The 27,794-nt window shown below is 46.0% G+C and overlaps 1 protein-coding gene across 1 annotated transcript in view; it reads right to left on the reverse strand.

Annotated features, from left to right (window-relative positions):
* The window catches only part of LOC139267485 (dynein axonemal heavy chain 8-like), a 2,569,686-nt gene that overhangs the window by 2,378,215 nt on the left and 163,677 nt on the right, over window positions 1–27,794 (reverse strand). Inside the window, exon 3 of the mRNA XM_070885867.1 lies at window positions 11,018–11,152. Within this exon, the coding sequence (XP_070741968.1) occupies window positions 11,018–11,152 (135 nt within the window). The remainder of the gene's footprint in view (window positions 1–11,017; window positions 11,153–27,794) is intronic.

The raw sequence follows: 27,794 nt of genomic DNA on the forward strand, positions 1-27,794 counted from the left end.
TTGTAGTCGCCGCAGATCCTGATCGTGCCATCACTTTTCAACACCGGGACAATTGGACTGTCCCATTCGCTGAACTCGACTGGTGATATGATTCCTTCCCATTAAAGTCTGTCCAGTTCGATCTCGACCTTCTCCCTCATGATGTACGGAACCACATGAGCCTTGTGATGGACGGGTCTTGCATCCAGGCCTAGGTGGATCTGCACCTTGGCTCCTGTGAAGTTGCCGATGTCTGATTCGAACAATGAGGGAAACTTGCTCAGCACTTGAGCACATGAAGCGTCATCCACTGATGATAAGGCTTTAATATCATTCCAGTTCCATTTAATTTTCTCAAGCCAACTCCTGCCGAACAGCATTGGGCCATTGCCTGGAACGATCCACAACGATAAATCATGCACAGCTCCATCGTACGATACCTTTACTGCTGCGCTGCCAATGATTGGTATGAGCTCTTTGGTGTAGGTATGCAGCTTCACATTGATTGGGCTCAGTTTGGGTCTTTTTGCCTTAGTGTCCCACAGCTTTTTCGAAAGCCCTCTGGCTCATTATTGACTGACTTGCACCCGTGTCCAATTCCATGGATACTGGAACCCCATTTAATATAACTTCCCGCATTATCGGAGGACTTTTGGTAAAAAAATGTACTCCATACACTTCTTCGTTTTGTACCTCGGGTTGAGTTGCCTGTGCCGCTTGATCCACGCTGGATCGATCATCCTCAGCCACGTGGTGTGTCGCAGCATGCTTGCTCGGTTGCAGACACATTCGCTAAAGATGCCCCATTGTTGCACATCCTTTGCACACGGCATTGAATCGGCATTGATGGGCCCGATGATAGCCCCCGCAATGCCAACAAGGCGAGATTTGATTCACCCCCGATGGCGGACTTTGAGCAGTTACAGGTCGTACGAACACAGAAGAGTAGGCTCTGCCATGTTTAGCTCTGCCTGCCGATGATATTATTTTATGCACAGTACATGCCCCGGTAAGTTTCGATGCTGGGAAGATATCTGTTTCGAGTTTTCGTCCGTGGACATGCATGCCTGGGCGATCGTGATGGCCCTGCTCAGGTCTAGAGATTCAGCAGCAGGCAGCTTTCAAAGGATGACCTCGTGGCCAATGCCAAGCACGAAAAAGTCCCGCAGCATTTCCTCCAACGCAGCTCCGAAGTTGCAAGGCCCAGTGAGACGTCTCAGGTCTGCGACAAATTCCACCACGTCCTGGCCGTCGGAGCAATTGTGCATATAGAAACGATACCTCGCCATGATGATACTTTCCTTCGGTTTAAAGTGGTTCCGAACCAGCGTACACAATTCATCGTAAGTCTTATCTGTTTGGTGAGTCGGTGAGAGTAGATTCTTGATAAGGCCATAAATTTTTGACCCACTAACGGTGAGGAGAGCCGCCCTGCGCTTAATTGCGTTATCGGTCCCTTCCAATCAGTGAAATCCTCCCAGTCTTCCCCTTCCACGAATCTCTCCAAAATTCCAACAGACATGGTTGTATGAAAGTTCGTATTTTTAACTCGTCGCCAATTGTTAAGTATCGAATAACTCCACGAGGTGAGTCAGTTCAGGCATGACCTTACTCGTTTATTTATTCTCAAAGTGAGAATTCAACATGGCTGCCAACATTATATACACGGCTTGCACGTATCTGGCAGTGACCATTAGGACTCCGACAGATGTGCCCTCCGGTGGCAGGTAAAACCCAGTTAACATACATAACAACCTGGGTAATGGGCACATTAACTGAGTCGAAACCGTTGCAGTGAACAAAGGCTCCTGGCTGGTAGGAGGATGCCCTGATGGCTACATGTGTGTAGTTATAGCACCCTGCTCTTGTGGAAAGCCAGCCTGAGCTGCAAAACCAAAACTCTTCCTGTCTGACTGCTGACATCAATTGGAAAGGAGATATGGCGTGTCGCCCTGCTAAAAAAATGCATCGGTCACCTGCCTGATGTATTAGTTGACTGTTGACTGCGACATCATTGATATGGCCCCTGTGAAGCCTGAAATGATTCAGAGGCGTAAAAGTTGAGGGCAGAGGCTACTTTCACTGCCACAGGCATGGCATGACCGCCAGGTCCAGTAGGTAGGAGATCTTCCAAGAAGAGGCTGCAGAGATCTGTGACCACCTGCCTTGACAGGCAGCCTCCTGAAGCATTGTTCTGCAGACAGGTCAAGAAAGCTGATCTTCTGCATGTACACCCTGAGAGGCACCTTGTGGTGATGTGGCTATTGTTGTACCAGTTCTGCTGGGGTTCCAAAGAGGTGTCCTCATCAATGGTAGAGAAAGAGGGTATCTCTTGTACACAAGCAAGCAGCCATCCTCCAAGATTGGTGACACGTGAGCTGGTTAAGGCATTCTGGACCTCTGTTGCTGCCCACTGTGTGGGCCCATCTGCAACTCCTCCTTCAGCAACCCCTTGCTACTGGTCGTACTCTTCCTCCTCCTCTTCTTCACTCCTATAGAATGCAGCTGGACAATCAGATTCAAAATCAAGCCTTGTTTATTGATTCACGGAACAATCTGATGAAAAATATACCAACACCCTTCATCTGCACCTGAAAATGTTCCAGTGCTAAATGAATAACCCTTCAGCCATTGGAAACAGTTTCTCTTCTTTATTCTATCTATGATTTTAAACATCGCTGTCAAATCTCCTGAAGACTAAAGGTGGACAAGTCCCCTGGACATAAGAACATAAGAAAGAGGAACAGGAGTGGGCCATACGGCCCCTTGAGCCTGCTCCGCCATTCAATAGGATCATGGCTGATCTGATCATGAACTCAGCTCCACTTCCCCGCCTGCTCCCCATAACCTCTAATCCCCTTATCGTTTAAGAAACTGTCCATTTCTGTCTTAAATTTATTCAATGTCCCAGCTTCCACAGCTCTCTGAGTCAGCGAATTCCACAGATTTACAACCCTCTGAGAGAAGAAATTTCTCCTCATCTCTGTTTTAAATGAGCGGCCCCTTATTCTAAGATCGTGCCCTCTAGTTCTAGTCTCCCCTATCAATGGAAACATCCTCTCTGCATCCACTTTGTCAAGCCCCCTCATAAACCTATACGTTTCGACCTGATGGCCTACATCCTAGGGTCTTAAAATAAGTGGCTGCAGAGATAGTGGCTGCATTGGTTGCAATCTACCAAAATTCCATGCATTCTAGTTAGGTCCCAGCGGACTGGAAAACCGTAAACATAACACCCCTATATAAGAAAGGAGGGAGACAGAAAGCAGGAAACTATAGACCAGTTAGCCTAACATCTGTCATTGGAAAAATGCTGGAGTCCATTATTAAGGAAATAGTAGCAGGACATTTAGAAAATCATATTGCAGTCAAGCAGAGTCAGCACGGCTTTATGAAAAGGAAATTATGTTTGACAAATTTGCTGGAGTTTTTTGAGGATGTAACAAGCAGAGTGGATAAAGTGGAACCAGGAGATGTTGTGTATTTGGATTTCCAGAAAGCATTTGATAAGGTGCCACAAGATAACAGTTCATGGGGTTGGGGGTAATATATTAGCGTGGATAGAGGATTGGCTAACTAACAGAAAACAGAATTGGGATAAATGGGTCATTTTCAGGTTGGCAAACAGTAACTAGTGGGGTGCCACAGGTATTGGGGCCTCAACTATTTACAATCTATATTAATGACTTGGATGAAGGGACCGAATGTAACATAGCCAACTTTGCTGATGATACAAAGATAGGTGGGAAAGTAAGTTGTGAGGAGGAAGTAAAGAATCTACAAAGGGATATAGATAGGCTCAGTAAGTGGACAAAAATTTGGCAGATGGACTATAATGTGGGAAAATGTGAGTTATCCACTTCGGTAAGAAAAAGAAAAAAGAAAATTATTATTTAAATGGGGAGCGATTACAAAATGCTGCAGTACAGAGGGATCTAGTGGTTCTTGTACATGAAATGCAAAAAGTTAGCATGCAGGTACAGCAAGTAATCAGGAAGGCAAATGGCCTTTATTGGAAGGGGGATGGAGTATAAAAGTAGGGAAGTCCTGCTCCAACTGTACAGTTTTGGTCTTATTTAAGGAAGGATATACTTGCATTGCAGACAGTTCAGAGTAGGTTCACGAGGTTGATTCCTGAGATGAAGGAGTTGTCATATGAAGAAAGGTTGAGCAGGTTGGGCCTATACTCATTGGAGTTTAGAAGAATGAGAGGTGATCTTATTGAAACATATAAAATTCTGAGGGGGCTTGACACGGTAGATGCAGAGAGGATGTTTCCCCTCATGGGGGAATCTAGAACGAGAGGACATAGCTTCAGAATAAGGGGTCGCCCATTTAAAACAGGAATGAGGAGGAATTTCTTCTCTCAGAGTGTCATGAATCTGTGGAATTCTCTGCCCCAGAGAGCTGTGGAGGCTAGGTCCTTCAATATATTTAAGGTGGAGATAGACAGATTTTTGAATGATAAGGGAGTCAAGGGTTACGGGGAGCGGACGGGGTAGTGGAGTTGAGGCCAGGATCAGATCAGCCATGATCTTAATGAATGGTGGAGCAGGCTCGAGGGGCCAAATGGCCTACTCCTGCTCCTATTTCTTATGTTCTTATGTTCCTCTTAGCTTTCTCTGCTCCAAGGAGAACAACCCCAGCTTTTCTGACGTAACTGTATTTCCTCATCCCTGGAATAATTCTCGTAAATCTCTTCTGTATCCGCTCCAAAGCCTTCCTAAAGTGTGGTGCGCAGAATTTGACATAATACTCCAGCTTGGACCAAACTACGGTTTTATATAGGTTTAGCATAACTTTCTGGCTTTTGTACTAAATGCCTCTATTTATAAATCCCAGAATCCCATATACATTTTTAAACTGCTTTGTTATCCTTGTTATCCTGCCACCTTCAAAGATTTGTGCATAAGCACCCTCTGGTCTCTCTGTTCTTGCACCTCCTTTATGGTCTCTCCTCATTCTTCCTATAAAAATGTATGAGCTCACACTTCTCTATATTGAATTTCATCTGTCATGTGCCTGCCCATTCCACCAGCCTGTCTATGTCTTCTTGAAATCTATTACTATCTTCTTCACTGTTTACTACAAGTTTTGTGTCAGCTGCAAATTTCAAAATTGTGCTCTGTACCCACAAGACCTAGTCATTAATGTATCTCAAAAACAGCAGTGATCCTAGTTCTGAATCTTGGGGAATGCCACTGTAAACCTTCCTCTCGTCTAAAAAACAGCCATTCACCACAACTCTGTTTTCTATTCCATTAGCCAAATTTGTATCCATACTGCTGCTGCTTCTTTTATCTCATGAGCTTCAATTTTGCTAACGTGCCTAGCATGTGGTACTTTATCAAACACTTTTTGAAAGTCCATGCACACAACATGAACTGCACTGCCCTCATCCATCCTCTCTGTTACCTCATCAAAAAACTCTATCAAGTTAATAAAACACAATTTTCCCTTAACAAATCTGTGCTGGCCCTCCTTTATTAGTCCATACTTGTCCAAGTGTCTGTTAGTTTTCTCCCTGATTATTGTTTCTAAAATCTTCCCCACCACTGACGTTAAACTGACTGGCCTGTAATTGCCAGGTTTATCCTTGTCCCTTTTTTGAACAAGGGTGTAACATTTGCAATCCTCCAGTCCTTTGGCACCACCCCTGTAGTTAAGGAGGATTGGAACAATGCAATTTCTACCCTTACTTCTCAAGATTGCATCCCATCCGGACTGGGTAACTTATCCACTTTAATTATCGCCAGCTTGTCTAGAACCTCTTCTTTATCTATTTTTATCTCATCCAGTATGCCAGCAATTTCCTTATTTACTATTCCTCTTCCTTGGAAAACACTAATGCAAAGTACTCATTTAGTACCCCATCCATGCCTTCTGCCTCCACCAATATTTCTCCGTTTTGATCCCTAATCGGCCCTACCGCTCCTCTGACAATCTTTTTACTGCAAATAGAATGCCTTTGGATTTTGCTTTGTTAGCCACTAATCTATTCTCATACTCTCTCTTTGCCCCTCATTTCCTTTTTCACTTCTCCTCTGTACTTTTTATATTCAGCCTGATTCTTGCATTGCCAAGCTGACATCTGTCATACACCCCCTTTTTCTGCTTCATCATAACTCCTTTGTCATCCAGGATTTGGTTGTCATCCCTTTCCACATTGGAGGGGTCAAAATTCAACCTCCCAATAAGGCCTGTTACTGCCAGAAAAGGGCAGCCACGCGGCAGTGTTGAATGGTCACCGACTCTTTTTGTCAAATGGCTGCCGCTCGCAAAATTCTCCTCAGTGGTTTTTCCGACAGTTCCCACTTCCGCCCCGCTGCTGCTGAACACTCCTAAGTGCACCGGTCTCCAGCACCGCAAGCAAAATTCACCTAAAAAAAAATCTTGCGCCAGCCGCACGGTGTCCCCCACAGTTTTTTCTGTCGGTGCAGTGCAGTGTTCTCGATCAGGCCAACATCTCCAGCATCAAAGCACTGACCACACTTGACCAGCTCCTTTGGGTGGGCCACATCATCCACATGCCCGACACGAGACTCCCAAAGCAAGTGCTCCACTCGGAATTCCTACATGGCAAGCGAGCCCCAGGTGGGCAGAGGAAACGTTTCAAGGACACCTTCAAGGACACTTTGGGAGTCTTGTGTTGGGCACCTGGACGATGTGGCCCGCCCAACGCAGCTGGTCGAGTGTGGTCAGTCTGATAACATCCCCACCAGCACCTGGGAATCCTTGGCCCAAGACCGATTTCGAGGAACTGCCTATGATGATGATTGGAGTAGTTAAAGTCTCCCATTATTACTACTCTAAAGTTCTTGTATCTCTCAGTAATTTCTTTGCAAAACTGCTCATCTATCTTCTTCCCACTATTTAGTGGCCTATAAAATATACTAAGTAGTGTAATATCTCCTTTATTGTTTCTCAACACTAACTAAATAGATTCTGTCTTTGATCCCTCAAGGACATTATCTTTCTAGCACTGTAGTATTTTCCATAATCAAAACTGCTACCCCTCCTCTTTTTTTCCTTCCCTATCTTTCCAGGGATATTAAGCATCCAATCATCTCCTTCTTTGAGCCAGGTCTCAGTTATTGTCACGACATAATTTTCTCACATGATGAAGTGATCTCTTGTGAGCAGAGGTTTTGTCGATCCACATGGACTGGAAAAATGGAGACCACCGATGAACAGGCTCAACTAAAATTTCCAAACACTCATCTCATGCTTGAAATCAACGTCACTTGCATGACTGTTGTTCCTGAAACTGAACCTCAATAATCAATGCCTCCACAAGCAGGAGGGAAAGTGAGAAAATTGGCAGAAGAATCAAAATTACAAAAGAAGGGAATCATAGAATAGTACAGCACAGGAGGCTAGTCGGCCCAATCTTTCAAAGAGCAATCTAGCACTTCCTTGCTCTTTTCCCATATCCCTGTAACTATTTCTCCTTCAATTCTTTATCCAATTCCCTTTTGAAGGCTACTATTGAATCTGTGTCCACCATCCTGTCAGGCAATACATTCCAAATCCTAACCACTCATTGAGTAAAAACACATTTTCTCATCTCGCCTCTGGTTCTTTTGCCAATTACTTCAATCTGTGCCCTCTGGTTATCAACCCTTCAGCCGTTGGAAACCATTTTCCTTTTTTTACTCTATCTGAATCCTTCATGATTTCAAACGCCTCTATCAAATCTCCTCTTAGCCTTTGCTCTAAGGAGAACAATCCCAGCTTCTATGTGATATTGAGGTTCGGGAATGGGTGCAGAAGAGGGCCACTAGACTAATTCTAAGTCTTAAGCATCTTAGTTATCAAGATAGGTTAAAAGAATTGGGACTCTATATCTTAGAGCAGCATAGACTTAAGGGAGATATGATTGAAGTTTATAAGATAATGAAGGGAATAGACGGTGTTCCAGCTGACAGTTTATTTCAATTAAATAGGTTAGGAAGGACCAGGGAGCACAAATTTAAGTTGTATAAGGCTAGATCTGGGTTAGATGTCAGGAGCTGGTTCGTTTCACAGAGAATAATAGGCCGCTGTCCTTTCATGTGGTGGATGCAGACTCGTTGAATTCCTTCATGCAAAAGCTGGATTTGTTTCTGGCTGCGGTTGAGATCACCTTTTATAGAAAGTAGGTACTGCAGGAAATTTAATGACCAGAGTGATCTCCTGGACTAGTTTCGATCAACTAGATGGATCGGAGAGGAATTTCCTCGATTTTTTTTCCCAAATTGCCCTGGGTTTTTATTTTGCCTCTCCAGGAAATCACCTGGTTTCGGGTGGGGTGGAGTGTATTTGTTGTGATACACAAGGTATCGCAATTGTGTGGGACAGGCTCAATGGACCAGATGGTCTTTACCGGTCCATCATTGTTCGTATATTCACATGTTCTCTAGTCTAGATGGAGTGTTCTCAACTCCATCCCGCAGAATGCTACCCGCCACTACCTCAGTAAAACCCCAACACTGCACGAAGTAGAAAAAGCCATAAGACAGCTTAAGAACAACAAAGCTACAGGAGCGGAAGGAATCCCAATCCCTGCTGAGGCACTAAAGTATAGAAGAGAGGCACTGTTGGCGCGAATACATGACCTCATCTCTCTCATCTGGAGGGAGGGGAGCATGCCGGACGATCTCAGAGATGCAGTGATCATGACCATCTTTAAAAAAGGGGACAAGTCCGACTGCGGCAACCACAGAGGAATCTCCCTGCTATCAGCCACTGGGAAAGTTGTCGCTAGAATCCTCCTCAACCATCTTCTCCCTGTGGCCGAGGAGCTCCTCCCAAAGTCACAGTGCGGATTTCGTCCCTATGGGGCACAACGGACATGGTTCTTGCAGCGTAACAGCTGCAGGAAAAATCAGGGAACAGCGCTAGTTCTTATACATGGCCTTCTTCAACCTTACAAAGGCCTTTGACACTGTCAACCGTGAGGGTCTATGGAGCGTCCTACTCATTTTCGGATCCCCCAAAAGTTTGTCAACATCCTCCGCCTGCTCCACGACGACATGCAGGCCGTGATCCTTACCAACAGATCCATTACGGACCCAATCCACGTTCGGACCGGAGTCAAACAGGGCTGCGTCATCGCCCCAACCCTCTTCTCAATCTTCCTTGCTGCCATGCTCCACCTCACAGTCAACAAGCTCCCCGCTGGAGTGGAACTAAACTACAGAACCAGTGGAAACCTGTTCAACCTTCGTTGTCTCCAGGCAAGATCCAAGACAACCCCAACCTCTAACGTCGTACACAGACGCCTGTATCTCGCACATACAGAAGCTGAACTCCAGGACATAGTCGACGTATTTACTGAGGCATACAAAACCAAGGGCCTTATGCATAAGACAAAGGTCCTCCACCAGCCTGTCCTCGCCACACAGCACTGCCCCCAATCATCAAGATCCATGGCGCGGCCCTGGACAACGTGGACCATTTCCCATACCTCGGGAGCCTCTTATCAACAAGAGCAGACATTGATGAGGAGATTCAACACCGCCTCCAGTGCGCCAGTGCAGCCTTCGGCCGCCTGAGGAAAAGAGTGTTCGAAGACCAGGCCCTCAAATCTGCCACCAAGCTCATGGTCTTCAGGGCTGTAGTAATACCCGCCCTCCTGTATGGCTGAGACGAGGACCATGTACATTAGACACCTCAAATCGCTGGAGAAATACTACCAATGATGTCTCCGCAAGATCATACAAATCCCCTGGGAGGACAGATGCACCAACATTAGCGTCCTCGACCAGGCCAACATCCCCAGCATTGAAGCACTGACTATAGTTGATCAGCTCCGCTGGGCAGGCCACACTGTCCACATGCCAGACACAAAACTCCCAAAGCAAGCACTCTACTCGGAACTCCTTCACGGCAACGAGCCAAAGGTGGGCAGAGGAAACGTTACAAGGACACCCTCAAAGCCTCCCTGATAAAGTGCAACATCCCCACCGACACCTGGGAATTCCTGGCCAAAGACCGCCCTAGGTGAAGGAAGTGCAACTGGGAGGGCGCTGAGCACTTTGCGTCTCATCGCCGAGAGCATGCAGAAATCAAGCGCAGGCAACGATAAGAGAGTGTGACAAATCTGTCCCACCCTCCCTTACCCTCAACGACTATCTGTCCCACCTGTGACAGGGACTGTGGTTCTCATATTGGACTATTCAGCCATCTAAGGACTCATTTTAAGAGTGGAAGCAAGTCTTCCTCGATTCTGAGGGACTGCCTATGATGATGAGTCTATCCAGTATCACCATCCAAATAGCAATAAATTAGGAAAAGGTATGTAAAAAAATTGCTTCTACATAAAATAACATTAAAAAAATTTGTTCATGGGATGTCGGCATCACTGGCAAGGCCAGCATTTACTGTCCATCCCTAATTGCCCATTTGATGGTGGTGAACCACCTTTTTGAACTGCTGCAGTCCATATGAGAAGGGAGGGGTTTCCAGGATTTTAAACCAGTGACGATTCGGGAACGGTGATATATTTCCAAGTCAGGATGGTGTGTGATTTGGAGGGGAACGTGGAGATAATGGTGTTACCATGCACCTGCTGCCCTTGTCCTTCTTGGTGGTAAAGATTGCGGGTTTGGGAAGTGCTGTCGAAGAAGCCTTGGTAAGTTGCTGCATTGCATCTTGCACATGGCACACACTGCAGCCATGTTGCACCCGTGGTGTAGAAAGTGAGTGTTTAAAGTGGTGGATGGCATGCCAATCAAGTGGGTAACTTTGTCCTGGATGGTGTCGAGGTTCCTGAATGTTGTTGGAGCGGCACTTATGCAGGCAAGTATTCCATCACACTCCTGACTTGTGCCTTGTCGCTGGTGGAAAGGCTTTGGGGAGTCAGAAGGTGAGACACTCGCTGCAGAATACCAAGCCTCTGACCTGCATTTGTAGCTACAGAATTTATGTGGCTGGTACAGTTATGTTTCTAGTTAATGGTGACCCCGCAGGATGTTGCTGGTGGGGAATTTGGCAAGAAAATCTTAGAAAAATGGTAGATAGGACTAAATAAAGCAATTCAAATAATATTACTTACAGAAATGGAATCCAAAATAAATTCTGTCACTTCAGTTTTCTCCAGCTCCAATCTCGTAGCCAAGATATCAATCATGTATTGATATGCTTGATCAAACTTATTTTTTCTACTCTCCCTTGCTTCTCTGTACCTTCCCTAAAATTCAAAAGTGAAGCATAAAATAGGTCAATTAATTACCCTGTAAAGATACAAATAAACGGGCAAAATTGTGCTTTAGGCACCAGAAAGCCCCTTAAGGCTCTAAAATGACATCTGCGGCGCATGCGCACACTTCTGACGTGAAGTGCACCAAACGCCATATTGGAAAAGGCTTAGCGTGCAAACACCTAGTTGTTTAAACTTTCAACAGTCAACAGGGAGAGGTCTGACAGGTGCTCAAGTATGTTTCTGCTAACTTTAAGGCTTCTGCACAAACCAGTTGATTTCATACATGGCTGCACGAGTAGGATGAGCAGAAGCCATGCAGAAGAGAACAAGCTGCGAGAAGAGGGAGGAAGAGGAGGGGAGAAGGGCTCTCAGCAGGAGGCCATCTCCGTAGAGGGTGTTTTCGGAGCAATTCTCATAACTGAACTTCAGCGAAGACCAAGGTTTGAGTCGTCTACACTTCACTAAGGAGGTTGTCACTGCAATATGCCAATTACTGCAGCCATAATGCCAATCTCAGAGCAGGGCAAGAATTGCCAGTGGTTGTCAAGGTGACCGTGGCTATGAAGCATTATAAATTTGTGACCTTCCGGACTGCTGCTGGAGACATGACCAATATCTCAGTTTGCAGTGGACTACTGCAGCGAGGTCACTGAGGCTCTCTATGGAAAAAGAGTTTCATCTCATTCCCTCTTGCATCACATTCCCTCTTGCTAGAGAGAAGCAGGCGTAGCGAGCACGAGGGTTTGCAAGGATTGCAGGTTTCTCTGTGGTGCAGGGTGCCATTGACTACATACACGTTGCTTTCTGTACGCCGCATGTCAACTCTGCCATGTACTTCTGAAATTGTGGAACTCGATGTTGAGTAAAGAAGGCTGTGCCTAATCGGAAGGTGAGGTGCTGTTCCTCGAGTTTACACTGAGCTTCGTTGGAACAGTATAAGAGGCCGAGGACACCTCTGAGGACTTGGGGAGGCCTGGCAGCATGCAGATATTATTATAATGAGCAGGTGGCACAAAGTTAGCGTGCAGCTTGCTTTGCAGTCAACAACCACAGGTTAATCGTGCCTTGTGATACTCACGCCTGTTTTCAGGGCTAACCTAATAAACCTCCTAAGAGTCGCTGGCCTAGAAATTCAGATGCAGGGTACCCATTTTTCCGCACTTATGCATCCGACTAGGTCTCAAACATGGCATTCAAGAAGTGCGCCTACCATATTGGATGAGGAGGTAGCACTTGCATCAGGAGCGCAGGCTGGCAATATTCTAAGTGGAAATTAATATAGAGTATTAATATAATAAATGGGATGTGATGCTAACTGGCATGAAAGCCCCCTTGCTAGCGCTAGTTAAAAGATATCATGCAGTACTTACAGGTCATTTGCTGGTTTACTATGTCTGGCTATTGTTTGACTTCTGGACGTTTTTTTGCTGTGTTCCAGCATAAACTTCAATTTATCGGCACAGAAATAGTTTTTACTGCTTATGCACTGTTGATGTTCTTTGCCTCACAAATAGCCTAGGCTTCAAACATGGGTGGTCTAGTAAACATAGAAACATAGAAAATAGGTGCAGGAGTAGGCCATGCCTTCGAGCCTGCACCACCATTCAATAAGATCATGGCTGATCATTCACCTCAGTACCCCTTTCCTGCTTTCTCTCCATACCCCTTGATCCCTTTAGCCGTAAGGGCCACATCTAACTCCCTCTTGAATATATCCAATGAACTGGCATCAACAACTCTCTGCGGCAGGGAATTCCACAGGTTAACAACTCTCTGAGTGAAGAAGTTTCTCCTCATCTCAGTCCTAACTAGCTTACCCCTTATCCTTAGACTGTGTCCCCTGGTTCTGGACATCCCCAACATCGGGAACATTTTTCCTGCATCTAACCTGTCCAGTCCCGTCAGAATTATATATGTTTCTATGAGATCACCTCTCATCCTTCTAAACTCCAATGAATACAGGTCCAGTCTGATACATCCTTAATATACAGTATAAATGCACATGAGGCCCATGCTTGAGAGAAGGTCAGTCTGTGACCTGTCCTTTATTCCATAGCATTCAAGTGATGGAAGTGGGTGGAGCTTCCCCTTTTATCTCTGAAGGTCCAGGTTAGGAGTGTCTCCCACAAGTTCACCACCTAGTGGTCATTGTTCTCAAAGTGTATAACTTAGGTCAGATTATACATGGGTTACAATGCTGGTTAAATACATGACATCACCTCCCCCCCAAAGTCTTATTGGGATCACAGGTTGAGTCTCTCTGGTCGTTTACGCTCTCTTCTAGAGAGCCTGAGTTGGGGCTCCGGTTGTTGGGTGCTGGCTTGAGTGTCTGCTGTTTGCGGTGCCTCAGGCCTGTCCGGACTGTCCACAGTGACTGGGCTCTCCTCCCTTTGGTTCCTGTGTTCGGTCACCTGTGGTGGAGTGAACTCTATATCGTGTTCTTCCTCTGCTTCTTCGATAGGGTTGCTGAACCTCCTTTTTGTTTGATCCACATGTTTGTGGCAGATTTGTCCATTGGTAAGTTTAACTACCAGAATCCTATTTCCCTCTTTGGTAACCACAGTGCCTGCGAGCCATTTGGGCCCTGCAGCGGAGTTGAGGACAAAAACAGTCTGCGTAGCACCTCCTCCAGGTTGTGGAGGTGTTCTTCAGTATCGGAGTTAAGAAGAATGAGAGGGGACCTCACAGAAACGTTTAAAATTCTGATGGGTTTAGACAGGTTAGATGCAGGAAGAATGTTCCCAATGTTGGGGAAGTTCAGAACCAGGGGTCACAGTCTAAGGATAAGGGGTAAACCATTTAGGACCGAGATGAGGAGAAACTTCTTCACCCAGAGAGTGCCCTGTATAACTGCAGTAAGACCTCCCTGCTCCTATATTCAAAATCCCCTTGCTATGAAGGCCAACATACCATTTGCCTTCTTCACCACCTGCTGTATCTCAATGCCAACTTTCAATGACTGATGTACCATGACACCGAGGTCTCGTTGCACCTCCCCTTTTCCTAATCTGCCGCCATTCAGATAATGTTCTGCCTTCATGTTTTTGTCACCAAAGTGGATCACCTCACATTTATCCACATTATACTGCATCTGCCACTCGTTTGCCCACTCACTTAACCTGTCCAAGTCACCCTGCAGCCTTTTAGCATCCCGCTCACAATTCACACCACCACCCAGCTTCGTATCATCTGCAAACTTGGAGATATTACATTCAGTTCCCTCATCCACATCATTAACGTATATTGTAAAGAGCTGGGGTCCCGGCATTGAGCCCTGCGGCACCCCACTAGTCACTGCCTGCCATTCTGAAAAGGACCCGTTTATCCCGACTCACTGCTTCCTGTCTGCTAACCAGTTCTCTATCCACGTCAGTACATTACATCCCAATACCATGTGCTTTAATTTTGCACACCAATCTCTTGTGTGGTACCTTATCAAAAGCCTTTTGAAAGTCCAAATACACCACATTCACTGGAGGGTAGCTAATGTAACACCATTTTTTAAGAAGAGGGAGAGAGAAGGCGGGTAATTATAGACTGATTAGCCTGACATCAGTAATGGAAAATGTTGGAATCAATGATTAAAGATGAAATAGCAGCACATTTGGAAAGCAGTGCCAGGATCGGTCCAAGTCAGCATGGATTTATGAAAGGGAAATCCTGCTTGACAAATCTTCTCGAATTTTTTGAGGATCAGTCTATAATTACCCGCCTTCTCTCTCCCTCTCTTCTTAAAAAATGGTGTTACATTAGCTACCCTCCAGTCTATAGGAACCGATCTAGAGTCGATTGACGGTTGGAAAATGATTACCAATGCATCCACTATTTCTAGGGCTACTTCCTTAAGTACTCTGGGATGCAGACTATCAGGCCCTGGGGATTTATCGGCCTTCAATCTGCGCAGTTAATTCATCCATTTTATTGCGAATACTCCTCGCATTGAGGCAGAGCTTGTCTGTTTAACACCCTTTGCCCTTTTAGAATTTTGCTGCAATGTGGCCCTTTTTGATTTTTGCCTTGGGTTTCTCTGCCCTCCACTTTTACTTTTCTTCTTTCTATCTTTTGCTTCTGTCCCCATTCTACTTTCCTGTGTCTCCCTGTATAGGTTCCCATCCCCCTGCCATATCAGTTTAACCCCTCCCCAACAGCACTAGCAAACACTCCCCCTAGGACATTGGTTCCGGTCCTGCCCAGGTGCAGACTGTCCAGTTTGTACTGGTCCCACATCCTCCCGAACCAATTCCAATGTCCCAGGAGTTTGAATCCCTCCCTTCTGCACCACTCCTCAAGCCACGTATGTATCTGTGCTATCCTGCGATTTCTACTCTGACTAGCACGTGGCACTGGTAGCAATCCGGAGATTACTACCTTTGAGGTCCTACTTTTTAATTTAGCTCCTAGCTCCCTGTTGTAGGCATTAGGCACCTGCTGAATATATCAAAACTCATATAGGTTTAAAGTGGCCACATATAAAATGGCTGCCCAAGCATGATGGGAACTCCATTAGTCAAGTAATGAACTGGGGCTGACCGAGCAATGACTGAGCAATGACCCTGTGAGGCCCACTACCGGGAATGCCTTAGCTCACTCATTTGAGACAAGATAACTATAAACGAACCATTATAGTACCTGATATGGAATGTCCTTTGACCAAGGACTTCACACAGCAGAGCCCGAGGAACAGAGATAAGGGGGGGTGCCCACCTCATATAACGAGGTCATTAATCAGCCCGAGCTGACAAAAACCGAACATACAGCCCCTGAGGTATCAGGGAAATTCTATTGGGTTAAAGAAACCTATATGTAATCTATAATCATTATGATTGGATTGTGTCCAGCCGAAGTGGGCTGAGTAACTGTAAAGAACTATTGTAAAACATATAAATATCGATGAATTTCTTTGTTCGTTGGAGGGAAGTGCCTGGATCCAGTCCTGAGGCTCTCTCCCCGCCGGTGAAAATAAAGGCCGCATTGGTGTTGGAACCGACTCGGAGTGTTGAGTGATTCTTCCGAGAAAACATTCGCGCTAACACTCCCTAAATTCATCTTGTAGGACTTCATCCCGTTTTTTACCTATATCGTTGGTACCTATATACACCACGACTACTGGCTGTTTACCCTCCCCCTTCAAAATGTCCTGCACCCGCTCCGAGACATCCTTGACCCTTGCACCAGGAAGGCAACATACCATCCTGGAGTCTCGGTCGCGGCCGCAGAAACGTTTATCTATTCACCTTACAATAGAATTCCCATCACAATAGCTCTCCCACTCTTTTTCCTGCCCTCCTGTGCAGCAAAGCCACCTACGGTGCCATGAACTTGGCTGCTGCTGCTCTCCCCTGATGAGTCCCACGAGTAGGGCAGCCTTTGGGAATAGAGAATGAGTGGGAGCAACAGAGCAAGAGAAGCTGCCAGAAGGTGTAAAGCACTGAACGGAAGCCATATCCAGAGGATTTTCAACTGGATCGATGAGCAATGTACAAGGTGCCTTCGCTTCACGAAGAAGGCAGCTGCTGCAATCCCAACAACTGCCAGGACATGAGCAACACTGCCTGTGGCTATCAAGGTCATGGATGCACTCAACCTTCATTCCTCAGACTCCTTTTAGTTCACAGTGCATTGGATCAGCTCCGTTGGGAGGGCCACATCGTCCACATGCCTGACACGAGACTCCGAAAGCAAGCGCTCTACTCAGAGCTTCAACACGGCAAGCGAGCCCCAGGTAACCAGAGGAAACACTTCAAGGACACCCCAAAAGCCTCCTTGATAAAGTGCAACATCCCCACCGACACCTAGGAATCCCTGGTCCAAGACCACCCAAAGTGGAGGAAGAGCATCCGGGAAAGTGCAAAGCACCTCGGGTCTCATCGCCGGGAGCAAGCAGAAACCAAGCATAGACAGCGGAAGGAGCGTGCAGCAACCCAGGCTCCCCACCCATCCTTTCCTTCAACCTCTATCTGCCCCACCTGTGACAGAGACTGTAGGTCCCGCATTGAACTCTTCAGTCACCTGAGAACTCAATTTTAGTGTGGAAGCAAGTCATCCTCAACTCTGAGGGACTGCCTAAGAAGAAGAAGCATGTATCAGGATGGTCATCAAGGCTCTGCACCAGGAGAAACACTTAAATCTCATTCACTATTAACAGATCAAAGTAGAACAAGAGACTAGCTATCGCTTGCTTGGCAGACTTCCCCATTTTTCATGGTGCCATTGACTGCACGCACATTGCCTTGCGTGCTCCCTATAACCAGCTCGGCACCTTCATCAATCAAAAGGCTTTGCGACCACAGGTAGCACATCATGCAGGTCTGTGTCTGCTATCCTGACAGCAGACATGACTCTTTCATCCTGTTCAAGTCTACTCTGCTGCGTTTATTCCAACCATCCTGCCAAGTTACAGGCTGGTTATTGGGCAACAATGGTTATCCCCTCCAGACATGGATCCAGTCAGGAACCCGCACACACCTACAGAGCACATATACAACAAGTGCCATGCTGCCATAAGAAACATCATCCAGCAAATAATCACTGTGCTCAAGGAATGATTATGCTGCCTGGACCATGTCAGAGGAGCTTTGTAGTACACCCCTGAGCAGATATCCAGAGTTGCCATTGTTTGCTACATGTGCTGCAACAGTGCCATCATGAAAGACCAGCCTTTACCACCACCTGGGCAGCAACACGTAGAAGAGGAGGAGCAGGATGAGGAGGAGGAAAAGGAAAAGAAGAAGGAGAAGGAGAGGCAGTAACCACCAGAGCCATATCTGCCACAAGCTCATCAACAATCGCTTCAACTAAGTCGACCCTCCCATGCCCCATTCACCAAGTCCCACAATCCTTACCTCTCTTGTCACAATCACCATCCGATTGCATTTCTTCATTCCATACTTGTTCTCACTTTACTACAAAGACACTGTTAACACCAAATCCAGATCCAAAAACAAATTTATCAAAAGAATCAGGTCAGCATTGACAAAAAAATGGTTACTGTAGTATGTAGGCGAATATATGAAATGAGTAAAAAAACAGAATCATAATCATGGGTAATATCAACAACCTCCAAATAAATATCTGAGAAAGGAAGTGAAAGAGGAGAAGACGATGGATTTTTTACAAAAACTACATTTTGAGCCAATATGCCAGAAGCCCACCAAGCATGACGCATTGGTGTAATGAGAACTGAACATGAGAACCAAGAGTGAGGTAATATCGAGGGAATAGTGATCACAATACAATGGGGAGAAAATTGTGGTCGGAGGCTTCCTTCGGATGAATGCCTCCAACCCGCAATTTTTTAATGAAAATTCCGGTCGAAGGCCTTAATTCGCTCCACAGTGTACGGGGAGACAACTTCTGGAGTCAACAAATGCTGGAGTCACATGGGCCTGGACCACCAATCACTAGGTAGTATTCTCATTGATAAAAATGGGAACTCAGTTTGTGGAAGTTCCCACTCCTGTCAATGAGAAACCCCCCTAAAACAAGAAACGCAGCATAATAAATAAAAAAATACCTCACATATTTAAAATTAATTGAAATTAAATGTAATTAAATATTTTAGAAAAAATATTTTTTTTGGAAAAAAAATTATGTTTTAATAGGGTTAAAAATAAACTTAATGGACAGGGTTTTTTTAACAAAAATGAGTAACTAAATTTAATTTTTACATGTTTTAATACCCTTATACTGGTAAAAGTAAGCTATGCACCTGCTTTTACCAGGCGTAAACGTTTGAAGGACATTCGCTGGGCATGAGTTGGGCAAATAGCTCAATCTCTCCTGCGCGATATCCTTGTCCTGGGGATGCAGAGGATCTGTCCGACAGATGGGAAAAGCCGTTTTTTGGCGCATGCGCATCTTGCCCCGAAAACTAGCTTTTGCTGGGCCTCGCCGGGGCCGTGCGCACTTCGTACATACCCAGCAAGGCCGGAATCTTCGCCCCAAAAAAGGTTTAAGATAATGATTGAGACAGATTTTAATTTGGGCAAGAACCGTACAGTTAGGGCTAGGGTAGGCGGCAAGCCCCCTTGATGTTGTCAGCGTGAGGCTCAGGCCATTTTTATTCCTGGGCCTCATTAAAATTTGATGGACAGGCTGCTTTCCCAATCACCTGCAGAATCCAGCAGCCCGCCCACATGACCCGCACAATTTCAGACACATTTCCCAACTATACATAAAGCGGGATGTACCTCTTTAAACTGAGGTTGCATCCACTGCCGATATCTTTCAGTGAAGAACTGTAGAAAATTTTGACAACAGAGAGTTGCATCTCCCCAAACCCCACTCCCCTCCCCAACAGTGAAGGCCAAGAGAAATGTACTCCTCAGCACCGGCAGAAGCATCCATAAGGCCACTGTGAGGTAGGCCTGGACGGAGGTTACTGTCAGTCAGCAGCATCATCCCCAAGACCTGGGTTCAAAGTAGAAAGAGGTTTAATGACCTCACAAGAGCAGTAAGGGTGAGTATAGCTCTTCATTTCTCCACCGCTCGACAATCCTGTCACCAACTTTTCCACCGCTCTCAACTATGTCCTCCCCGCCATCGCATCTACATACAATCACATGGCCATACTAAAACATCTCTTTTGTTTATATCAAACACACCCGCCATTGAGTTTCTTTTCTTCATGCCACACACTACCTCCATGGCAGGACTGACATATGAAGAAGGATTGAATCGACTAGGCTTATGTTCACTGGAATTTAGAAGAATGCGAGGGGATCTGTGTAATGAGACAGGAAAAATAAACGATCTCCAAGTAAAAGATCCTCTCGGAATGAGTGATCACAGTATGGTTGAATTTGTAATACAGATTGAGGGTGAGAAAGTTGTGTCAGAAATGAGCGTACTATGCTTAAACAAAGGGGACTACAGTGGGATGAGGGCAGAGTTGGCTAAAGTAGACTGGAAACACAGACTAAACGGTGGCACAATTGAGGAACAGTGGAGGACCTTTAAGGAGCTCTTTCATAGTGCGCAACAAAAATATATTCCAATGAAAAAGAAGGGCGGTAAGAGACGGGATAACCAGCCATGGATAACCAAGGAAATAAAGGAGAGTGTCAAATCAAAGACCAATGCTTATAAGGTGGCCAAGGTTAGTGGGAAACTAGAGGATTGGGAAAATTTTAAACAACAGCAAAGAATGACTAAAAAAGCAATAAAGAAAGGAAAGATAGATTACGAAGGTAAACTTGCGCAAAACATAAAAACAGATAGTAAAAGCTTTTACAGATATATAAAACGGAAAAGAGTGACTAAAGTAAATGTTGGTCCCTTAGAAGATGAGAAGGGGGATTTAATAATGGGAAATGTGGAAATGGCTGAGACATTAAACAATTATTTTGCTTCGGTCTTCACAGTGGAAGACACATTGCTGGTCACAGGAATGTGGGAAGGGAGGACCTTGAGACAATCACTATCAATAGGGGGGGTAGTGCTGGACAGGCTAATGGGACTCAACGTAGACAAGTCCCCTGGTCCTGATGAAATGCATCCCAGGCTATTAAAAGAGATGGCGGAAGTTGTAGCAGATGCATTCGTTATAATCTACCAAAATTATCTGGACTCTGGGGAGGTACCAGCGGATTGGAAAGCAGCTAATGTAACGCCTCTGTTTAAAAAAGGGGCGGACAAAAGGCAGGTAACTATAGGCCGGTTAGTTTAACATCTGTAGTGGGGAAAATGCTTGAAGCTATCATTAAGGAAGAAATAGCGGGACATCTAGATAGGAATAGTGCAATCAAGCAGACGCAGCATGGATTCATGAAGGGGAAATCATGTTTAACTAATTTACTGGAATTCTTTGAGGATATAACGAGCATGGTGGATAGAGGTGTACCGATGGATGTGGTGTATTTAGATTTCCAAAAGGCATTCGGTAAGGTGCCACACAAAAGTTACTGCAGAAGATAGAGGTACGCGGAGTCAGAGGAAATGTATTCACATGGATAGAGAATTGGCTGGCGAACAGAAAGCAGAGAGTCGGGATAAATGGGTCCTTTTCGGGTTGTAAATCGGTGGTTAGTGATGTGCCACAGGGATCGGTGCTGGGACCACAACTGTTTACAATATACATAGATGACCTGGAAGAGGGGACAGATTGTAGTGTAACAAAATTTGCAGATGACACAAAGATTAGTGGAAAAGTGGGTTGTGTCGAGGACACAGAGAGGCTGCAAAGAGATTTGGATAGGTTAAGCGAATGGGCTAAGGTTTGACAGATGGAATACAATGTCGGAAAGTGTGAGGTCATCCACCTTGGCAAAAAAAACAGTAAAAGGGAATATTATTTGAATGGGGAGAAATTACAACATGCTGAGGTGCAGAGGGACCTGGGGGTCCTTTTGCATGAATCCCAAAAAGTTAGTTTGCAGGTGCAGCAGGTAATCAGGAAGGCGAATGGAATGTTGGCCTTCATTGCGAGAGGGATGGAGTGCAAAAGCAGGGAGGTCCTGCTGCAACTGTATAGGGTATTGGTAAGGCCGCACCTGGAGTACTGCGTGCAGTTTTGGTCACCTTACTTAAGGAAGCATATACTGGCTTTGGAGGGGGTACAGAGACGATTCACTAGGCTGATTCCGGAGATGAGGGGGTTACCTTATGATGATAGATTGAGTAGACTGGGTCTTTACTCGTTGGAGTTCAGAAGGATGAGGGGTGATCTAATAGAAACATTTAAAATAATGAAAGGGATAGACAAAATAGAGGCAGAGAGGTTGTTTCCACTGGTCGGGGAGACTAGAACTAGGGTTATTGAATGGCGGAGCAAGCTCGAGGGGCTAGATGGCCTACTCCTGTTCCTAATTCTTATGTTCTTATGTTCTTATCTCATAGAAACATATAAAATTCTGACAGGACTGGACAGGTTAGATGCAGGAAGAATGTTCCCGATGTTGGGTAAGTCCAGATCCAGGGGTCACAGTCTAAGGATAAGGGGTAAGCCATTTAGTACCGATATGAGAAACTTCTTCACTCAAGAGAATTGTGAACCTGTGGAATTCGCTACCACAGAAAGTTGTTGAGGCCAGTTCATTAGATATATTCAAAGGGAAGTTAAAGGTGGCTCTTATGGCTAAAGGGATCAAGGGGTATTGAGAGAAAGCAGGAATGGGGTACTGAAGTTGCATGATCAGCTATGATCATATTGAATGGTGGTGCAGGCTCGAAGGGCTGAATGGCCTACTCCTGCACCTATTTTCTATATTTCTATGTTTCCCAATCTCTCACCATTTAAAAAATACTCTGCTTTTCTATTTTTCCTACCAAAGTGGATAACTTCACATTTCTCCACATTATATGTGTTGCATATAGAAGAACTCCAATGGGGCTGAGTACTGTAAGCTAAACTTAGTGTGACTTTAAGTCTTCTTTATTACAACTCCAGAGTGCCTAAACAACATGGCAACCAACCTGTTATTCGTGTGTGCAGGTGACCATTAGGACTCCAACAGTCATGCCCTCTGGTGGCAAGTATTACACAGTTATATACCTAACACCACGCGCCGCCCCCCCACCCCCCCGCCCCAAAGTCTTCGGTACAAGTTATTTACAAGTTGAGGCGATCCGGAGCCCTTCGCTCCCTGGTTGATGGTCCAAGTTCTGGCATGTGTGAGTTGGCCAGATCATTGCTGCACTGCACCGCAGCTGGGCTGACTGGACTGTCAGCAACGGTGGGTTCATCCTCATGATCGACAGCAAGGTCGATTGCTGTTTGGGTGTGTGTTAGTGGATCGTCGATGTTGATGTCCTCTTCAAGTCGTTCCTGATTGTCAGTAAATCGCAATTTGTTCTGATCTAAATGCTTTCTGCACGTTTGGCCATTTAACAGTTTGATTATGAGCACTCTATTCCCTTCCTTGGCCAAAACAGTGCCAGCAACCCACTTGGGACCATGACCGTAATTCAGGACAAACACAGGGTTGTTAACATCAATGTCACGTGCAACAGCCGCACGATCGTGGTACATGTTCTGCCGGTCTCGCTGGGTTTCCACGTGATCATTAAATCCGGGTGGACTAGGGAGAGCCTGGTTTTGAGGGCTTTCTTCAGTAACAATTCTGCCGGGCGAACCCTGGTAAGCGAGTTGGGTCGCGTCTGGTAACTGAGCAGAATGTGAGACAAGTGGGTCTGCAGGGAGCCGTCCATCACGCGTTTCATGCTCCACTTGATTATTTGGACTGCCCGCTCTGCTTGACCATTTGATACAGGCTTAAATGGAGCAGACCTGACATGCTTGATGCCATTGCGGTTCGTAAACTCGTTGGAATTCCGAGCTGGTAAAACACGGTCCATTGTCGCTGACAAGGACGTCGGGCGGCAAACATGGCCTGGAGGCTTTCAATAGTGGCTGTGGAGGTGATGGATGAAATGATTGCGCATTAAATCCATTTCGAGTAAGCGTCCACAACTACTAAAAACATCTTTCCGAGAAAGGGGCCAGCAAAATCTATGGTTTGGAGGGCCATAACTACAGACTCAGTGGAGCCTCCCTTGGTGCATTGCTCAGCTGCGAGCAAGTGTTGCACTGATGCACGCATGACTCCAAGTCCGAGTCAATGCCAGGTCACCAAAAATGCGACCTGGCAATTGCCTTCTTCATGACAATGCCTGGGTGGGTACTGTGCAGGTCGAGTATAAATCTTTTTTTGGCAAGACCACGCAATTACCCCATAAGAGACAATCCGATTGGATGGACATTTCATCTTTGCGTCGGTGAAACGGCTTAATTTCATCTTGCATTTCCCCGGGAACGGCCGACCCAGTTCCCAATTAAGACGCAACTCTTTATTAATGATAGCACAGGATCCTGGCTAGTCCAGGTCATGATCTGGCGAGTTGTGACGGGTGACCCTTCGCTCTCAAAAGCATCCATGACCAGTAGCAAGTCTGCGGGCTGCGCCATTTCAACCCCAGTGGTGGGTAATGGTAGCCAGCGGAGAGCATTGGCACAGTTTTCAGTGCCTTATCTGTGGTGGATAACATAGTCATAAGCGGATAATGTTAGTGCCCATCTTTACTCTCTGAAAACAGCGAAACGAGCTCCTTGTGGTCAGTTTCAAGCTTAAACCTGTCATGTATCTCACACTACTGTACATAACTGTATCTTACCATGCTATACATGACTGTAACCAGAGATGACCTGTAACCACAAGCTTACATTACCACCAGGGGTGCACTTGCAGGAGACACTGGATACCTGTCCCAGACAGGTATATAAGGACAGGTCTCAGGCAAGTGAGGCATTCGAGAGCTGTGTAATAAAGGTGCAGGTCCTGAGTGACCTTGACTTCACTATGTGCCTCGTGTGAATCGGTACTGAGGGGACAGGACTTTACAGTGGCGACGAGTTACGGGATTAAAGAATCCACAGAATGGAGAAACAACGGCTCAGATGAAAAATACAATGATAGAGATAATTGGGAGGACTTTATAGAAAGGCTCCAGCAAAGCTTTGTAACCAAAGACTGGTTAGGCGACGACACGGCATACAAGAGAAGAGCCCATCTCTTGACCAACTGTGGCTCGAAAACATACGCTTTAATGAAGGATCTGCTGGCACCCGAGAAACCAGCAAGCAAGTCGTTTGAAGAGTTAAGCACACGGGTAAGAGACCACCTGAAGCCAGCGAGCAGCCTACACATGGCCAGACACAGGTTCTACAACTACAGACGCTGTGTGAGCCAGAGCATAACCGACTTCGTGGCAGAACTTCGGAGGTTGGCTAGCTTATGTGAGTTTTCCGATGAACTAAGGAGAGAAGTACTGAGAGACTTTTTTATTGAAGGAATAGGCCACGCAGGCATATTCCAAAAGCTGATGGAAACCAAGAACTTGACCCTGGAGGCAGCAGCACTGGTTGCACAGATATTCTTGGCAGGAGAAGAAGAAACGAGGTTGATCTACACTGCGGGTACGACAACTAACGAAATGTCGGAACAAGGGGTTCACAGCGTGAAACAAGCTGCTATCCCCACACAGAGACAAAGGCAGGACAGCAGGCCCTCAACAGCAGGCAATGGCGCCAGAAGCCATCAAGGGCCACATGAACGGCCGTTCACACCTCATCAACCCACAATGCGAGCAATCAACTACAAACTGAGAGAAGCTCAAGAGAGATTAGCCAGACGCAGCTCATCCTTGGGAAACAATGGAAGCGGTCTGTGCTGGAGATGTGGGGGAAGGCACTCATCAAGGGGGTGTCGATTTCAGCATGCTGTTTGCAGAAACTGCGACTATACAGGGCATCTGGCCCGCATGTGCAGAAAAACGGCAGCTCGGCTGGTATACGAATCGGATTGGTCGGAAAGACCAATTGAACAAGTACTTTGGTTCGGTATTCACTAAGGATGACACAAACAACCTTCCAAATGTAAAAGGGGTCAGAGCGTCGAGTAAGAAGGAAGAACTGAGGGAAATCTTTATTCGTCGGGAAATTGTGTTGGGGAAATTGATGGGATTGAAGGCCGATAAATCCCCTGAGCTTGATGGACTGCATCCCAGAGTACTTAAGGAGGTGGCCTTGGAAATTGTGGATGCATTGACAGTCATTTTCCAACATTCCATAGACTCTGGATCAGTTCCTATGGAGTGCAGGGTAGCCAATGTAACCCCACTTTTTAAAAAAGGAGGGAGAGAGAAAACAGGGAATTATAGACCGGTCAGCCTGACATCAGTAGTGGGTAAAATGATGGAATCAATTATTAAGGATGTCATAGCAGCGCATTTGGAAAGAGGTGACATGATAGGTCCAAGTCAGCATGGATTTGTGAAAGGGAAATCATGCTTGACAAATCTTCTGGAATTTTTTGAGGATATTTCCAGTAGAGTGGACAAGGGAGAACCAGTTGATGTGGTGTATTTGGACTTTCAGAAGACTTTCGACAAGGTCCCGCACAAGAGATTAATGTGCAAAGTTAAAGCACATGGGATTGGGGGTAATGTGCTGACGTGGATTGAGAACTGGTTGGCAAAGAGTAGGAGTAAATGGGTACTTTTCAGAATGGCAGGCAGTGACTCGTCGGGTACGGCAAGGTTCTGTGCTGGGGCCCCAGCTGTCTACATTGTACATTAATGATTCAGACGAGGGGATTAAATGTAGTATCTCCAAATTTGCGGATGACACTAAGTTGGGTGGCGGTGTGAGCTGTGAGGAGGCTGCAGAGTGACTTGAATAGGTTAGGTGAGTGGGCAAAATGCATGGCAGATGAAGTATAATATGGATAAATGTGAGGTTATCCACTTTGGTGGTAAAAACAGAGACAGACTATTATCTGAATGGTGACAGATTAGGAAAAGGGGAGGTGCAACGAGACCTGGGTGTCATGGTACATCAGTCATTGAAGGTTGGCATGCAGGTACAGCAGGCGGTAAAGAAAGCAAATGGCATGTTGGCCTTCATAACGAGGGGATTTCAGGACAGCGGCAGGGAGGTGTTACTACAGTTGTACAGGGCCTTGGTGAGGCCACACCTGGAGTATTGTGTACAGTTTTGGTCTCCTAACTTGAGGAAGGACATTCTTGCTATTGAGGGAGTGCAACGAAGGTTCACCAGACTGATTCCTGGGATAGCGGGGCTGACATATCAAGAGAGACTGGATCAACTGGGCTTGTATTCACTGGAGTTCAGAAGAATGAGAGGGGATCTCATAGAAACGTTTAAAATTCTGACGGGTTTAGACAGGTTAGATGCAGGAAGAATGTTCCCAATGTTGGGGAAGTCCAGAACCAGGGGTCACAGTCTAAGGATAAGGGGTAAGCCATTTAGGACCGAGATGAGGAGAAACTTCTTCACCCAGAGAGTGGTGAACCTGTGGAATTCTCTACCACAGAAAGTTGTTGAGGCCAATTCACTAAATATATTCAAAAAGGAGTTAGATGTAGTCCTTACTACTAGGGGGATCAAGGGGTATGGCGAGAAAGCAGGAATGGGGTACTGAAGTTGCATGTTCAGCCATGAACTCATTGAATGGCGGTGCAGGTTCGAAGGGCTGAATGGCGTACTCCTGCACCTATTTTCTATGTTTCTATGAAAGTGGACCAGAAGACGGTGGGGACAGTACCCGGGACACCGATGTACAGTGGGTCAACACGATCGATGGCCACTGCTCCAACAACAAGACACCTCTCATAATGATGAGGGCCCTACTCAACGGGATACCCGTCAACATGGAGCTGGATACGGGAGCGAGTCAATCTCTCATGAGCGCTTAACAATTTGAACAGCTGTGGTCGCACAAAAGAGACAGACCAAAACTCACAAGGGTCGACACTAAACTAAGGACCTATACGAAATAAATCGTCCCAGTCCTCGGCAGCGCCATGCTCTCCGTCAAACACAAAGGGACAGTGAACCGACTTCCCCTGTGGATTGGCCCGGAGATCTCCCAGCACTGCTGGGGAGAAGCTGGCTGGCAAAACTAAACTGGAAATGGGATGATATTCATGCCATGTCGTCAGAGGAACGGACCTCCTGCTCAACAGTTCTAAGTCGATTTGAATATCTCTTTCAGCCAGGTGTGGGCATCTTCAAAGGGGCTAAAGTCAAAATCTGCATCACACAGGATGCTAGACAGGTCCATCACAAGGCTCGAGCTGTGCCCTATGTGATGAGGGAAAAGATTGAACATGA

This window comes from Pristiophorus japonicus, chromosome 7 (genome assembly GCF_044704955.1).
Source record: "Pristiophorus japonicus isolate sPriJap1 chromosome 7, sPriJap1.hap1, whole genome shotgun sequence".
In the NCBI taxonomy this organism is placed as follows: domain Eukaryota; kingdom Metazoa; phylum Chordata; class Chondrichthyes; family Pristiophoridae; genus Pristiophorus; species Pristiophorus japonicus.